The following is a 16,933-nucleotide window of genomic DNA, read 5'->3' as shown; positions in this document are numbered from 1 at the left end:
GTGTGTTTTATATTCGCGAGCTTGTCTGTTATTTTTGCGTTCAGAATTTATATTTACTTTTTGTCCACTCTAGATTAAAGATGGGTTTGCTGAAGGAAAGGACCTTGTGGTGTCTGTTATGTCTGCAATGGGAGAGGAGCAGATCTGTGTCCTTAAGGCCGTTGGTCCTAAGTAAGATTTGAATACGATGCTATGGCATTCGCCTTAGCTGATGGCCATAGAACTCTTCCATGTATACAGCAGAGTTGTATTAGTACCTTAGCAGTATTACAGCTCTTCCAGCTTTTGATAAATGAAACTGAAAGAAAATAGGCATCGCGAATCTCGTTATGAACAGAATTTATGTTGATAGCATCACGGAGTAATATATATATATTATACTATTCTATTACACCTTTCTTTTATGCTTGTTTGAGTTTTGTGCACCAAATTATGACTTCTGATATATCCCTTGTTTTCCCTCAATTTTAGGCACTTTTCTTGGAATCTCAAGTTGAAGTTTGTCATTAATATTCCTTTTCAAAGGGAATACCCTGATGATTTTACATGTTAATCCCACAAAAAAGAATTTGTTTTTGCTTGAGTTTTCCTGTGTTTTGTTGCACCAAATATTAATCTAGCATTATAAGCTTGGAAACAGTCCAAATTTTGGTACAATATTATATTGAGACTATATACATATACAACTCTAATTGTGCCATAAGGCCGACCTTCTACAAACCTGCAAAGCGTGCATTACAGCATCTGACTCAAGAAATAACTGGTAAGCAAAGTTTTTATGTACCGTAAAGGCACACGATACACACTTACAAAGCTTTTATGTACCATAAAGGCACATGATACACACTTACAAAGCAGAAAGAAGAAGGAATCAATCCAAAATTATTAATGTACTATGAGGAAGAATCTTTACTCACCGAGGAACTTCCATAGATGTAGGAAGCAAATCCCCAGAAGGTAATAAGCAGTGAGAGGATCTTGAGACCACTCATGGTATCATGCAGCAGTATAACCGCAGCAATGCTGGTAATAGGGACCCTTACCGCATTGAGAACACCAGCCATCACAGTGGACGCCAAGAAAAGCACAGCAGTGCCTCCTAATATCCCCAACTGAAAAGTGATGGCACCCCATATGAGAACCTCGTAATATGCACTAGCACCGCCTTCAAATGCTTTGGCCTCGGATTTCATCCCCTGGAAATCTTTGTTCACAATCATTCCTATGGTGGTAAACACAAAGGCAAATAAAGAAACCATGACTTGTTGCTCCAATACAACATGGAAAGACCTTCTGCCCAATAGCTTCACAAATACTAGCTCTGATAGAGCAAAGATGAGTCCATGAAAGGCTGATGCCAGGATATCCCAGACATACCCCATGATGTATTGTTTGTCAGTGACATTGCTGTATCTATCAGAGTCTGAATCCAATGCAATTATAGCCATAGCAGCAGTGATTACCACAAGAGCATTTATCATTGAAGCGTTCAGTTTATTATTCACGATAGCATATCCAAATAATGCAGAGAAAACCAGGGATGATGATGCTATAAGAGCAGCAGTAGATGCCGGAAGGTAGGCATAGGCATATGCATACATGAGGTTGTCAGCAGCACTCAGAAATCCCAGAACTATGTAAGAAAGGGTGAGTTTTATATCAAGAGGAGTGGGATAAGTTTTGAGAAAGACATATGTAGGCAGTAATATTAAAGCAGTCAAAGGCCATCCAGCCACCGCCACCCACGAAATGATCCACTTGCTGGTGCCACCGTTATCATAATAGACTCGAGATAGAAGGCTTGATGCAGGAAATGCCACAAGCATTGCTGCACTGCTCAATACCAGAAGAATCCAATGAGATATTGACTTTCTTTTGTAAGCTTCCCAAGCCATTTTCTTTAAGTTGGAAATTCTGTCCCATATTGAAACAACAGGCTCTACCTCTGACAATCTCTCATCCATTTCGTTCCCTAATACAGATTAATAATCGAGATCACAATAAACGATTGATCTAGTCTGCACATCAGAACTGCTGTAATCATAAGTAAATCACTCTATGTACCAGAGACATTTTCCGAATTCCTAAAGATTATCAAACTACAAGTTTAAAACCGTTTAGAGGCAGTAATTTCAGTCAGTGCAACGGGTTGATTAACATTAGAAGAACCAACAGATTCAAATCTTCAAGCAAACCTAAGAGTAAACCATTCAAGCAATTGAGTGAGCTAATAACCAACAGATTGAATACAAAGAAACCAAGGATAACCTGAGAACAAACTGGGAAGAGAAATATCCGTAAAACTATCTAACAAAATTGGTAAGTTTAACCCTTTATCTGCCTCAAATTCAAATCTTTCAATTGGCCAGATACAAAATCAAACTCTAAACCAAACACAAGTTCAACTGTAGGTCAATAGGAACAGCCAAAAAAGTTTTAAAATATATATATATATATATATATATATATATATATATATATATATATATATAACGCTATGTAATAAAGATAAACACTTCATCGATTCTGAAAATGAAATTACGTTAAATTTTTTATCTACTTTAAACTACCCACAAACTCGTACTAAAGCCGATAACTTTCTAGCTACAGTCAACAAAAGCCAATACTTCCACTACTCAGATCTAACCCAAACAAACTAAACCTTTACTCCTTGCCAATCTTGATGACTACCCATATAGAAAAATATACGGAATCTTCAGTCATTTTTTCTTTTCTCTAGTATTTTCTTAGCAAGCAAATAGAACCCATGATTTTCCTTTAAGCATATCAAACTTTCCGCTAAAAGACAAGAGTCTTTATTGCTACCCAGATGCATAAATAATCACACGGTAATTTGCTTTAAAAAGCCATGGGTTTCAGACAAAAGGACACAAACTTTAAGCTCAATAAAGAGTGTGACTAAACTGAATTGACCTGAAAAGTTGGAAAACTAACCTGCTTCAAGCAAAGTTTGCCGCATGATAACACCAAACTGAAGTCAGCTCCACATACGTCACTCTTTTTGGCTAACCACGCAAATTTGGTTTTTTCGCTGTACCCAGTTAAGCAAATCGTGTTTCTTTAATCTGGGCTTATAATTGGTCTTCATTCAATGTCCTCTTCGTTTTCAATTCTCTGCAAGTGTTTGCAGCCGCAGCAGCCCTTCATATCTATAACTTCTGGCAGTAGGCGTAGGCACATGCATCTCTCCTACAGGCTACAGCCCTTTTTATAATTTTAGTTAAAATAAAAAAACCTAATAATCCAGGGATTTTATATAATTTTAGTAAAAAAGTAAATATAGATTTGTAATTGAAATTTGTACATAGGGTTACATCTAAGCCAGGGCAATTTGGTCTCAAAAATCAATTCAAATCAATAAAGCTCCGCTCAAACTCATATTTATTGCGCTTGAGTCAAACTTGAACTAAGATTGTTGGTTCAATTAGCAACTGAGTCGAACTCAAGCCAGACATTGAACTCATAAATCAATCCTTTGATTTAATTCGAATTTAGTTTAATTATATCTTGAATCAAATTGATCTAAGCTCAATGGTTGGTAAAATAGTGTCATTTTGATACTAAATAAAATGAGATTGTTTTAATTAAATGTCTAAGTCATTTTCCCAGTCAATAAAATGACATTGTAATGATATTAATCAATAAATTTAACGCTCAAATTCAAATCGAATTGTGAGCTTCGAATTTCTCTTTTGAGTTAAACTCAAACTGTTTTTAGGACCAATTAAAGTTAAACTTAAGTTATTTTTTTATCTATTCAAATTGAACTCAAATCAACTAATGTTTGCGTTGGATTGTGCTGGTATCCAAGCCTCTCTGTATTAAGTATTTTGGTAGTATTATAATTTCATTAAAAATGATAAATTAGTAATTAACATAAAATCAAAAAAAAAATTGTTAGTAAGTGTGAACGGCAAATGGATAAATAAACTTGGCCAAAAGACTATTTTCCACCCAAAGTATCTTCTAATCTTAAATTTTCACCTCTTAACTTTAAAAATTTCATTTACCCATCTATAAGTGGCTAAAATTAATGGAACCCTAACTATTTAAAATTTTATCTCTTTTCCCCCCTAAATCCTAAAAACTAACTATTTCTCTCATAGGTCAAATTTAAAAAAATAGCATTCCACCCCACCCCCCCAAGTTTAGTTTTCAATCCCCTACGTCAAATTTGACATCATTTCCAACGATGAAGTTTCCTCGACGTATCATCATGCTCCGGCGATTTCTCTCTCCTCCTCTAGAATGTCAACCAATGCAGATTTGGTCTAAAAAGACAAAGACCTCGTCTTCGTTTGAGAAGACTATCAACTTCTTATACATCTTCTTTTAAGAAGACAATCATCTTTCCAGACAAAGACGAGGTCTTCGTCTTTGTCATTCTAAATCAGATTTGCATCAACCGACATTCTAGAGGAAGGGAGAGAGATCGCCTTAGTATGGTGATGCATCGAGGAAGCTTTGTCACTGATGATGATGTCAGATTTGACTTTAGAGATTGAAAACTAAACCCTTAGGAGGGGAATGCTGTAACATCCGAATTCAGGTGTGTCAGTAAACTCCACTTCCAAAATTACCCCTAGAGTTGATTTTATAACTTGTTGTGTAAAGAAATTGCAAAAGAATTATAGAAAACTGTTAAATGAGCAATATTTTTCAAAGGGGGTAAAATGGTCATTTTATAAAGATTCAAGGGACAAAGTGGGAATTAAAATTGAAGGGCACACTTGAAATTATATGGTGGTGCTAAGGGTTTTTGGTAATTGGCTAAGGATAAAATAGTAATTTATGGAAAAGTTAAGGGCAAAATGGTCCAAAAGGCTTATAAAATATATAATCTATTCATCTTCTCCATTTTTAGCCGAGAACTCCATGAAATTAAGCTAAAGTTTTCCCTTAACCAAAATTCGTCCAAAAACCTAGCTAAACCACCTAATTTCCAGAGGCCCCAGTTATAAAAAGTGTAAATCTGTCAATTCTGGTCAGTTCTAAGGTAAGAAATTTAATTTTTAAAATATGTGAAATTTGGAAGTTTGATGAATGATTATATTTTTGGTTGATTAAGGTTGCCAGAAAGAAGAAAAAAAGGTGAATAAGCTTAAATCATCTATTTAGCCAATAAAAGGTAAGAATTTCATACTTTACATACTTGAAGTAAATTTGAGTTAAGTTATTTAAATAACATTTACTTATATCAGTGTGTAAGGTATTAGAATTAAGGTGATTTATGCTTAAAAGGATAAAGAAATTCATTAGGATTCATGATGTAATTTTTGGCCATAAGGGTAAAAAGATAAATTTTGGCCATAAGGGCAAAAATGTCATTTTATGCGATATAGGTTAATGTTGCTTAATTATGTGCATGTTATGTGAAATAACCCTTATATTAAGCCTATATTGTAAATTGAAATTAATTTGAGGCATGATATATATATATATATATATATATATATATATATATATATATATATATATATATATATATATATAAATGCATGAGAAAATAATATGATGTTTGAGAAGGAATGAAAAGAATAAGGGAAAATAATAAATGCGCATATTTCATATTATGATTATATATGCATACATGAGGAATCATAACATATGCATGATTTAGAAAAAAAAAAAATAAAGAAAGAGGAAAAATATTTTCTAAGTCACGCATGTTTTTAGAAAATGGAAAACAAGTATTTTTGGTTTTATAATGACTCATATGATACAGGAAAGCAGAAAACCTACTAAAAATCCTTACACGCCAGCTGTACTGTGTGGACAGCAAATAAAATAATCGGTTGTACTATGTGGACAACCAGCTGTACTGTGTGGACAACAAAGAAAAAAAAATATCAGCTGTACTGTGTGGACAGCAAAGAAAAATATCAGCTGTACTGTGTGGACAGCAAAGAAAAATATTAGCTGTACTGTGTGGACAGCAAAGAAAAAAAATATATAAGAGAGAATTATACTTTGTATGGTGACTGTAAGTACTATCATATGTAGTCTAGATCGATCAATGAGAAAGAGAGAGAAACAAATTAGTAAATATTTTATGAAAGTCATTTACATTAGAATTATACATACAAGTCTGTGTGGCTGATAAAGAGTTGAGAAAGATGTACGATCAGAAAATAGAAATGTCATGACACTCATACATGCATAAATCATAACGAGTGAATCATATCTGTATAGTAAGGAAATGAATAAATGTGTGAAAGGAAAGAATTCTGATATGTGTTTAATGCGTGTCCGTGTCAATAATTTTATATATGAATAGCCCAGACACGCTGAGTATGAAAGAGATTAATACTGGTATGAAATACTTTAAGTGTTTAATATGATTTTCTTACTGAGTCATAGTCGCTCACTCCGTTTAATTTAACATTTTACAGGTAAAGAAATGCAGCAAAGGTTCCCGGGGAGCACTAATGAGACATGAGGCTGAGGGTAAAGGCACCATATTATTGTTAACTTAAATGTTATGATGTATATGTAATATATACATATATATATGATTAGTTTTGAAAATTGGTTATAAAATTTCTGTGGGTGATAATTTTTATAATTGTTATTATTATGTATTTATTTTACTAATTGTAATTAAGTTGATGAAAATCCAATCGATTGGTAGGACTGGTTTGTGTGAATTACAAATTGAGAGTGTTACAGGGCATAATTAAAAAGAAAAAAATATTCCCCGGGCCCTCTAAAATAGGGGAACTCATGCCGTTTTTCTGTAACACACCCAATGGTTAGGAGAGGTTACAAATGCCATTTTTTAATACTTGACCTAGGAGACAAACTTTTAGTTTTTAAGGTTTTGAAGGGGAAAGAAGATTAAATTTTAATATATTTTTAATATTACAGATAAAAAAATGATTTTACCTTTAAAACTAATAGATTTAACCTTTCATAGGTGAGTGTTTGAAATTTTTATAGTTAATAGATAAAAATTTGAGATTAGAAGATCCTTTGAGTGGGAATAAACCTTTGGCCAATAAAATTTTAAAATTTAAAAGCCAAAAAATCATTGAGTACATCTCTTTGTTGGACAGAACAAAAAAATTGCATTTATTGTGTCATTTCTCTCTCCTTTTACTTGTTCCCACTCAATTTGACTCAAGTTTGAGGGCTCACAGGTAATTTTTTTTCTTTACTTTTTTAATGGTTTTTTTTTAATGTTGATATCATCGTATACTATTTAAATCAATTTAAGCTTAAATTTAAGTTGATAATTTCAAATTCAAACTAATTCAGCTCATTTGTCTCTTATATAATATTGTTTAATTCTCAAATAATATAATTTATCTTTTCAATAATATTATTTATATTTTTAATAATATTATTTAATTAATTAAAAGTCTTTTGATAATATGGTTCATTAGGGTTGGCACTAAATAATAGGCCAAACGACTATTTCCCACCCAAGGTTTAGCATTTTCTCAAATATCCCCTCTTTAACTATGAAAACACCAAACTCCCACCCATAACCGGTTAGATTTAACCAAACCCTAACGCCTAAAAATTTTATCTCCTTTTGCCCCCCTAAACTTTAAAAACTAAAACTTTTCCCCAGCCTAAGTTTTAAAAAATCGCAGTTTCACCCTAGGGTTTGGTTTTGAAATCTCCGACGACCGTTCCGGCTCCGTTGCCGACGGTCTCTCCCTCCCGAAGCAGCCTCTCCTTCCGACGAATGCTTTCCTCCCATTTGGAGGCTCGATCAGCGTCGAAAACGGGAAGAGGGACGAAGAACTTCGTCGGGGAAGACGAAGTTCTTCGTCTCCCCGGACAAAGACGAAACCGTCGTCTTCGTCCGGGGAGACGAAGAACTTCGTCTTCCCCGACGAAGTTCTTCGTCCCTCTTCCCGTTTTCGACGCCGATCGAGCCTCCAAATGGGAGGAAAACATTCGTCGGAAGGAGAGACTGCTTCGGGAGGGAGAGACCGTCGGCAACGGAGCCGGAACGGTCGTCGGAGATTTCAAAACCAAACCCTAGGGTGAAACTGCGATTTTTTAAAACTTAGGCTGGGAAAAAGTTTTAGTTTTTAAAGTTTAGGGGGGTAAATTAGATTCTATTTTAGTTTATTTTTAATATTATAGCAAAAATGACGATTTTACCCCTACCACCGTTAGGGTTTAGTTAAATCTAACCGGCTATGGGTGGGTGTTTGGTGTTTCCATAGTTAAAGGGGGGACATTTGAGAAAACGCTAAACCTTGGGTGGGAAATAGTCGTTTGGCCTAAATAATATTCCATTATTAAAACAGAACACGTGTAAAATGAGAATATTAATATTTTACAAAATCATAATATGGTCAACATTATGTGTCAAGTCACAACTAGAGAACAATTTTTTTTATTTAATTATTAATTACACAGAATCTAGAGCTAAGATTAAACAATAATGACCATTATTCCCTTGCGTTTGTAACGGCCACGTGCGGCCGTTAATTGACACCGTCTTAGTCAACATGGCACACAATGACGGAGAAATAAACGGCGTTCCTTACACAGAAACCACCTGGGGAAAATTACTGTGACGTACACTGAGTTTTATTCTATTTGTAGAATACCCTATAGTTTGAGGATTTTCATTGTATTCCCATTTATAGGTAAGGATATCACTTAGACTAGATTGACACGATACAATACAAGGCCATTGTAAACCAAATAGGCTATAGATTATGCTGTATTTGAGTTGAGTCAAACCCATATAAGGGTTAAATCAAGCTTGACTTAAAGCTAGATAACAAACTTGAAATTGAGTTTGATTTGCCAATGATGAACGATATTATCAAATAACAAGTAGAAACATTACTAAAAAGGAAAAAAAAAAAGAGTCATCGAACAAGAAAAAGAATAAATGTTGGTGAAACAAAATTTGGCGTGAGTGTGGCATCAAGCTTGAGTTAAGTTTAAGATTGATGAACTATAATTTCTTTAGCATAAACTTGACTTACATTAATCTGGTCTCAATCTAACTTGGATCACGTCAACCCCTACTTTGGATGTTGCGACCTCAATCATGAATCAATGAATTAACATGGAAGCATAAATAATTTTTTTTATATTATTTAAACTAAGTTAAATATTCTCAAAGTAAAAGTTAGAAAACAATAAATAAAATGAAAATGAAATGTTAAATAAAAAAATCACAAACTTAAACATTACTTATCAAGGATTGTATCAAATTACTATCTATTTTAAAATTAGACATTACAGAAACCTCAGATGAGTCGAATCGTTTTGATATAACAAATGCTATTACTCACACTTGTAGCTATTAATATCAATGATCTTCACTTAAAATTTAATTATTAATAAACATATCATTTATGATAATATCAATTGTGTCCTCACATTAAAAAAAGAAAAAATGGTTGAACTTTGAGCTTATAAAGAATGGATATACTAGACAATATTACCTAATAAATAATTTTTTATATAGTTGGTAAATATACAATTTGAGATATAGATAGGAATGAATTTGAGTCGAGTCAATTTGGACTCAAACCCATGTTCAATTTGAATGACTTAAACTTAAATTGAATTTTTAACTAAGTAGTTTGATTTGAGTTTAAACATTTATAAACTATTCTATACAAAAATTATTTTTTTTCGATGATTCTTTTTCTCCTTTTAAATGATTTGTTGTCTTTTTTAGCATCAGTGTTCACTATTTGAGGCTGTTGGAGCTCACCGTTTTGACTTAGATTCAATTTTAAACTAACCTTTATTTGAATTCAACTTGATTCAAAAAGACCCATGAATATAAGGGATTTAGGATTGTTTCCACAATGCAAGGACAGTTACTAAAAATATGGGGCGTTTATGGTGATTAAGCCAAAACCGCCTGAGTCAATTTCAGTCAAAGACATATATACCCTCCGCCAAGTTCTTGCTGGACTCTCTTCACTTCAAAGCCATTTTAAGCGAATCTCTCTGTTTCTCTTCGGTTCCCATTCCGTCCGAAAAGTTTCGTTTTGGGTCGCGAAAAATCGGTTAGTGTGTAAATAAATTAAAAAATAAAGCACGAACGCGAAAAGCGTGAAAGAGTTCGTTTTGATTCTTACTTTACTCTCTCGGTGTGTGTAATAAGAGAGCCATGAGTGAGAGCGAGAGCTTCGAACCTGCAAAACGACGGGCGAACCATCAAAACGACGACGTTGAGCAAGAGGAAGTAACGGAAGGTGAAGAAGAGGAAGAGGAGGAGGAGGAAGAGTTGCTGGAAGAAGATGAGGGAGCGAGTCAATTCAGTGAGTCGCAGGAACAACAGCAGCTCGGCGAGAGTAATCGGTGTGAAGGTGAATTTTTTTTTTTTCAGTGTGTTTTTGGGATCAAGTTTATGTTTTTATGTTTTTTTTTTTTTTTTTTCTGAAAATAAGGTTACGTTGTGAGTGATCTTGCAGGGTTGCAAGAGAATTCTGGCTTGGGATCGTTAGAACGAGCTGAATTTCAGGTTTGGAGCTATATAAATATAAATATAAATATACTATATATAATTTTGTCAAATGGTGAAATTGTTATTTTTGTTTAGGATTAATTGAATAAATTAGTGGGGTTCAAGTTTTTGTTGTATTAAGAAGTAAGTTTAAAATGTTTTGGTGGTCTTCTTTTGAGTTGTATATATAGGCTAATCATACCGATTTTGTGAAGACTACTCACAAATGGTTTCAAATTTATTGTCTTGTATTTCCTCAAGAAATGGAAGATGCTGAGTGTGATACTGGAGCAAGTATTGTGCCATTAATGGTAAAAGTTGGCAGGAAAGTTTGGAGCAGTATTATTTATTTGATCTGTTCAATTGTTTGGATGTCCAAATTTACGACTCAATCCAGAGGTCCTAGTAACTCAATGTGTTAATGTAATTGATATTTTTGGTAGACCTCTTGATTACCTGGCTCTTACCATGGAATTTTTATTGTTTGTCTGATCCTTGTCTGAGGTTTGGGTTAATGGTTTAAGTACAGGTTGAAGGAATGTCCAGTAGCTAGCATCTGTCACCGGTATTAGGGTTTGACAAGGCCAGGATGACAGATTGGAAATATTATCCTCAATTCCTTGGATGTGTTGTGTAGAGAAGAGCCAATGTACATGGAGTAGGGTTAAAGGAGCAACTATCAATAGTCAAAGTATAACAATAACAATAACCTGTGCCTTAGAATTTGTCACTGGTTGATGTCAACAAGGAGGCTACCTTCTTAATTGTGTCCTATACATTATGCCTCTAAGCCTTTCCAAACAATACGAGGAGAACCATTTCACTGGCCCTAGTTTTGCTGACTTACAAGGAATGGATAGTAATACTGTATTGTAGCTTCTGAATTTTTTGGTCCATCTCATTATCATTCCTTCAAGTTTTCACCATGTATATCCATGTGTAATCTTTATCTGGTGCAGGATGATGTGGCCCACCAATCAGTTAGTATAACAGCCCAGAATGCTGAAGCTCAGGCAGAAAATCAGCCTCAGTCATCAGTGTGTCCAACATCCTTATGTGAACTATCACCAACTTCCGTTACACAATCCATATCATCCGCTCCAAGTCCAACTCTACCAGAACAAAGATTGTCACCACTAAAGATTGACACCATATCTCAGCCAGAAAATTTGTCTAAGGTCAAAACTGTATCTGTTGTTCACATTGCCAACACACCTGTTTCTGATGGTTATAATTGGCGGAAATATGGTCAGAAGCAAGTGAAGAGTCCTACAGGTTCCCGTAGCTATTACAAATGCACTTATTCTGAATGCTGTGCTAAAAAGATTGAATGTTCTGATCACTCAGGCCATGTCATAGAGATTGTTAATAAAGGCATGCACAGTCATGATCCACCTCGCAAGAATAATTGCATTCGTGAAAGTAGGATTCCACCATCTGTTGGCCCTGCTTTAGGGAATATTGTTGCAGAACAACCCATCAGAATGCGCAATGATTCAGATCCATCTACATCTTCAAAAGATTGCACACAGGAAGCAACTGCAGTTCCTGAAAGAAAACGACCAAGCTTAAGTGGCAGTAATGGGAATGGTGAAATTATAGTGAAGGAGGAGCATGTGAACGAACCTGAGCCAAAACGAAGGCAAGTTAACACTTGAATTCTCTGTTCTTCAGTATTGTTTCAGGAAGTTGGTAGTTGAGATAACTTGTTTATTTTGTGACCAGGGTGAAGAAGGGTAATGCTGCATGTTCAAGTCCTCCCTTAAAGCAGGGCAAAAAACCTAAATTTGTTATACATGCAGCTGGTGATGTGGGAATCTCTGCTGATGGATACAGATGGCGCAAGTATGGACAAAAAATGGTGAAGGGAAATTCTAATCCCAGGTACATACTTATTTCTTGATGTCCATGACATTTTTTGTTGGATGATTTTAGCCTATTACATGTGGATCTGATACTGCAATGACTAAAGTATTTTGTAGCTGCTGATTCTGTGTTGATTCAGAGAGAAAGTGTATTTTTCTTAATTTGATTTTTCTGTTCTTCCTTCCAACAGACACATACACAAAGAAAATATTTGTTTTTATCTTATTCAGTGCTAAAGCAGCTACTCATCTAGTTTATTACTGGGCAATTGAGTTTGCTGATGTTCCTTAATTAATGGTACTTTAATTAATCCTATTTACTGCAAGTGACTGCTCTTAAATTATTAGAAAATAAATTTGTAAGCTATGAATGATTATATATCTAATGTCAGCAAAATTTTTTAGCATCAAATAAATTGTCAATAGCTTAACCTTTCCATTTGCCATGTGCCCTTATGTCTAATCAAAATTAAAAGGTTAGCGTAGCTCAATGTATTGACTAGGAATGCATCACTATTGAGATTTGCAGCATCAGATTACTCATGGAAATCAACTTGCCAATTCTAAATGTCACTTTTGATCCATTTTTCTGGGACACAATTTAGTGAATTATTCATGCATTAATCTAGATTCCTCGACAGTTCCACCTATCATTGTTAAGGATGTCCTTTTCTGCATTTTGCTCCTTTATTACTTATCAGCTCAATTGGATATGGACAAGTGTCCACCCAACAGATCCTTCCCATGTGGTACCAGGGCTGTGTGCATAAAATGAACAGTGGAGATTGAAGTGCTTTTTTAGATTCTGATGTCCATTTGTAAAGGGATCTTAAATCTTGGTTAACCAAGTACATATGAGGCTACATTTTATTATGACCATAGGGAATAAGGGAAGAAAGAAACCAAGATTGGAATATCATCAGTCTGTTTTTATGCACTTGGTTAACCGATATTTTAGATCCCTTTGCAGTCTGTTTTTAAAGGGCCATGCAATCCCCTATATTTGTTTCTATTTTTGTTTTAAAATTCTTTTATCATAAAAAAATTAGTATAACTATTAAAGTGGAATGTCATCAATGTTCCTTTGGATAAATTCTTAGGAATTCAATACTTATTTTAGATGGCCACATCATTAGCTACATAGAAACTTCACAATACATTGGTTAAATGGTCTGGTAATATCTGTAATTCCATGCAAGTTTTTCATGGACATTTTCCCATAGTTCTGGGCACCAAAAGGACTTAATGTTTAAACAAATTGGAAGGCACTAGTTCTTGAAACACAAAGGAAATAGGTCTTTTCCAGCTGCTAGGAAAACCACTTTTTCTTGTATAAATTGATGTAGTTACTGATCCCATTTATGACTTTAAGGTGGTTATTTTCTTGTATCTGGTAACTAGTGAGATACTAGATATCTTTTACAATTGTCTTAAATGTCAAGTACATCAGATCAGGCGCTAGCTAGTAAAAATAATCAGTATTAAATAACCATGAGATGCCTTTTAATTTTCCATGAGAGCTAGCAGGCTGTACATGCTTATAATGTTGAGTTCACATGCATCTGTCTATCTTTTCCTAGATTAATGAATAATGTTCTCTGGGGCAAATGGCTTGAGGGCCTTGCTGGTTTTTTTTTTTTTTTTTTAAATTTATCACCTGAGCAATTACATGGTCGCAGCTATTTCCCCATAGTTTTTCTTCTCTCACGAATCACTTCTTTTCAGGAACTATTATAGATGCACTTCTGCTGGATGCCCTGTCCGAAAGCACATTGAGACAGCTGTAGATAATACAAGCGCCGTCATTATAACATATAAGGGGGTCCATGACCATGACATGCCTGTACCCAAGAAGAGACATGGCCCGCCCAGCGCTCCTCTTGTTGCTGCTGCTGCTCCCACATCCAAGAACAATTCGCAATTTAAGAAAACAGATGAAATCCAAAGCCAAACAACTTCAACCCATTGGTCAGCAGGTGCAGAAGGTGAATTGACTGGTGCGGCCATGGACTTGGGAGGTGAGAAGGCAATGGAATCAGCTCGAACTCTTCTTAGCATTGGATTTGAAATAAAGCCTTGCTGAAGTCTCCATTCATCAGCCCAGGTTACAATCAGAAGATTGTTAGTTCACTTTCTTATATATGAAAATCACACATTGTCTCCATATCATTGATTTTCTGAGTTTTGATTTTCCTTTTTTTTTTTTGTTTGTATCTTTTTATTGTTGCTTAACTTAGCTATGTAGTCCTGTGAGCGGTTGTATAGTTGATATTGTATTCAAGCTGATTTACGGTCGTGGGAACATTTAGCTTTCACCTTTTTGTCAGGTCATGGATCTAGTTTTTTGCTAGTTACTTCTTAAGAACAATATCTAATAGTCAGTAGAATCCATCTTTGGATTGGTTGGTATGGCTTTTAATTTTCTTTCTCTAGGTTCTTACAAGTTCTTATGCCAGTTAGCCAGTTACTCAGGTCAGCTTCGGATTATTTACGGGATAGCTTTAAGGTCAATCGTTAGGTATCTGGTACAGCTAATGAAGATTCTTAAATGACCTTGTGTGAGCTCTTATAGGGGTTTGCTTTGTTTTGATCTCGAAGTTTCATAAATTTCAGGCTGAACTGTCCTTGCAATTCTTGTTTTCCCAGGACATGTAGAAGTATTTGTACTGTTTTGTTAACATATTTCTGGGTTGCATCTGAGATAGAATCTAGTTTTACTTGTTTGAAGTTGCTTTGATGTTTTAAAACTTCACTATTTTACCTAGGCAAAAGTCGTTGGATTTATTGTAAATGGTCATTCAAAGCTTCGTGTTTAAAATTGGATGAGGGATATTTGGGTTTTTAATCAAGGTGAGTTGGTCTGGATGCTTTGCTGGAAAAGTATGAATCAAAACTGAAACTGATAAGTTCTTAAGATTTAGGAACCGAACCAGAACATATGGGGACAGGTTCTTGCCTGGGGTTTAGGTTTCTTTTCTGGTTTCAGGTTTTGAGCATATTCTAACTACGGTTGGATTTGAGTCAAGTTTGTTCAAACTCGAGTTTGACTTGAACGAGTCTAAAACAAGTTTAATCAAGCAAGTTCGAACTTGAAAATTCAATATTTTTGAGCTCAAATTTTAGAAGTGTTAACTCGTTAAACTTGCGAGTTTGAAAAATTCAATACAAAACATCGTTTTGATTAATATACATTAAAATAATATCATTTTAGTATCGAATCAAGGTTAAAGCTCAATTTAAGCTCAAGTTTGAGCATCTTTGAAGCGAGTTCAATGAGAGGTTGGCTCTATATAAATGAGTTTGGATTGAATCTAGTTGTACTTTGAATAAAGCCACCTTTTCCATCCTTTAAACAGGTTTAACACCCTTCAATCACACTATCTTCCATAAGCAATAACCTCAACACATGCGATTGGAATTGGAGAAGCTGATTGCATAAGGAAAATTCATTTTAGAAGATAGGTGTCGATTTGTTGATCGCAATGAAAACTATTCTGATGCCAATGCACAAAGAGGAAAGACTAAATCAATCCACATCTTTCAATACCTAAATCTTTTGACAGTGTTTCATTGATTCGTTCTTGGAAGCCTACCACTACAGTTGTTTTCATTGCTCTCACACTCATTACTTGCATCGCTCTCTATGCAATTGCAGCCTTCAGTTTTTTCTTCTTTTCCATGAATTTTTCTTCCTCAACATCCTCTTCTTCTCTCAAATCCAGTGCTAGTCCTCTCAAAATGTTGGAAAATTTATATTGACATCCTCATTGGGTTTTGATTTGGGTACCAGTTCAAGACAACAACTCAAAGTCTCAAATGGATTCAGTTCTCCTATCGGTTTTGGTTCCTTATAGTGGTGAAACCAGAATCTACCCGCACAATGTTGGTTCCATATCATCGGAAGTAACCATTTTGATGCCAATTTTGGGTAGAAATCAAAATTGCAACGTCGGTTACCCTGTGGTTTTCGTTCTACCCATATATTTTCCATACCTCTAGAAAAAATATTCACAATTAAAGAATTATATAAATATTTGTTGAATTCCAGCGAAGTAAATCATAGTATTTTAAAACACAAAATCTGGACATAATTTATTAAAATCTTAGGGTGAATAAAGTATTTATCTCTTTTTATATAGGCCAAAGACTATTTCACCCCCAAGTTTAAGTGTTATCTCAAAGACACACCAATAAGGTTTGAAAAATTCAAAATCCCACACATCCATTAAAAATCACAATTATGGTTAGGGGCAAAATACTCATTTAATAAAAAATTTTAAAAATTTAAAGTTTTGTTACATGTCACCCCCATAGTTTGAAAACTCACAATTCAGCCCCCACTTAAAGTTTGAAAAATCAAAAATTTCCCCCAAGGGTTTGCAAATCAAGGTCAAAATCATCGGAGATGGTCATCTCCAATGGCGTTGGCTCTTCATCCGGGCTCAACTCTCCCTACTAATCACTTCCCAGCCATCGATGTAGGCTATTTCCTCTGAAGAAGATGAAATCATCTTTGTTGAAGTGTCTTTGTCTCAGATGAAGATGATTTCGTCTTCGTCCAAGATGAAGACGACCATCGGTGGTCTCAGACAGCCACGTCGTCTCT

At 34.7% G+C, this 16,933-nt stretch overlaps 2 protein-coding genes across 4 annotated transcripts; one reads left to right on the top strand and one right to left on the bottom strand.

Annotated features, from left to right (window-relative positions):
• Positions 1-635: 635 nt before the first annotated feature.
• On the bottom strand, positions 636-3,230 carry LOC123200630 (probable purine permease 5). 3 transcript variants are annotated; one of them, XM_044615921.1, is made up of 2 exons: positions 2,956-3,230; positions 636-2,031 (listed from the first exon to the last, which is right to left on the bottom strand). In XM_044615921.1, exon 2 carries the CDS (start codon positions 1,962-1,964, stop codon positions 894-896), a length of 1,071 nt encoding a protein of 356 aa, XP_044471856.1. In that variant the 5' UTR covers positions 1,965-2,031; positions 2,956-3,230; the 3' UTR covers positions 636-893. The 3 variants fall into 3 exon arrangements, with proteins under 3 accessions (XP_044471856.1, XP_044471855.1, XP_044471854.1); XM_044615920.1 differs by having other exon boundaries at positions 636-2,018; XM_044615919.1 differs by having other exon boundaries at positions 636-1,972; positions 2,956-3,227.
• Positions 3,231-9,926: 6,696 nt separating this feature from the next.
• LOC123201131 (probable WRKY transcription factor 32) lies at positions 9,927-14,736 on the top strand. The gene is made up of 6 exons (XM_044616592.1): positions 9,927-10,022; positions 10,121-10,325; positions 10,431-10,480; positions 11,422-12,104; positions 12,188-12,346; positions 14,053-14,736. The coding sequence occupies exons 2-6, from the start codon at positions 10,127-10,129 to the stop codon at positions 14,408-14,410; spliced, it is 1,449 nt and encodes a 482-aa protein (XP_044472527.1). The 5' UTR covers positions 9,927-10,022; positions 10,121-10,126; the 3' UTR covers positions 14,411-14,736.
• Positions 14,737-16,933: the final 2,197 nt, after the last annotated feature.

The sequence above is a fragment of the Mangifera indica genome, chromosome 17 (assembly GCF_011075055.1).
Source record: "Mangifera indica cultivar Alphonso chromosome 17, CATAS_Mindica_2.1, whole genome shotgun sequence".
NCBI classification, from domain to species: Eukaryota; Viridiplantae; Streptophyta; class Magnoliopsida; order Sapindales; family Anacardiaceae; genus Mangifera; species Mangifera indica.
The sequence above is the reverse complement of the archived record's forward strand: the minus strand, read 5'-3'. Positions and strand labels throughout refer to the sequence as shown.

Excerpts from the sequence above, each read along its gene's own strand:
- LOC123200630 (XM_044615919.1), bottom strand. The coding sequence starts at position 2,980 with ATGCGGCAAACTTTGCTTGAAGCAG. Across the intron at positions 1,973-2,955 it reads GCAAACTTTGCTTGAAGCAG|GGAACGAAATGGATGAGAGA; the intron begins GTTAGTTTTCCA and ends AATCTGTATTAG.
- LOC123201131 (XM_044616592.1), top strand. The coding sequence starts at position 10,127 with ATGAGTGAGAGCGAGAGCTTCGAACCTGCAAAACGACGGGCGAACCAT. Across the intron at positions 10,481-11,421 it reads TAGAACGAGCTGAATTTCAG|GATGATGTGGCCCACCAATC; the intron begins GTTTGGAGCTAT and ends TATCTGGTGCAG. Across the intron at positions 12,105-12,187 it reads GAACCTGAGCCAAAACGAAG|GGTGAAGAAGGGTAATGCTG; the intron begins GCAAGTTAACAC and ends TTTTGTGACCAG.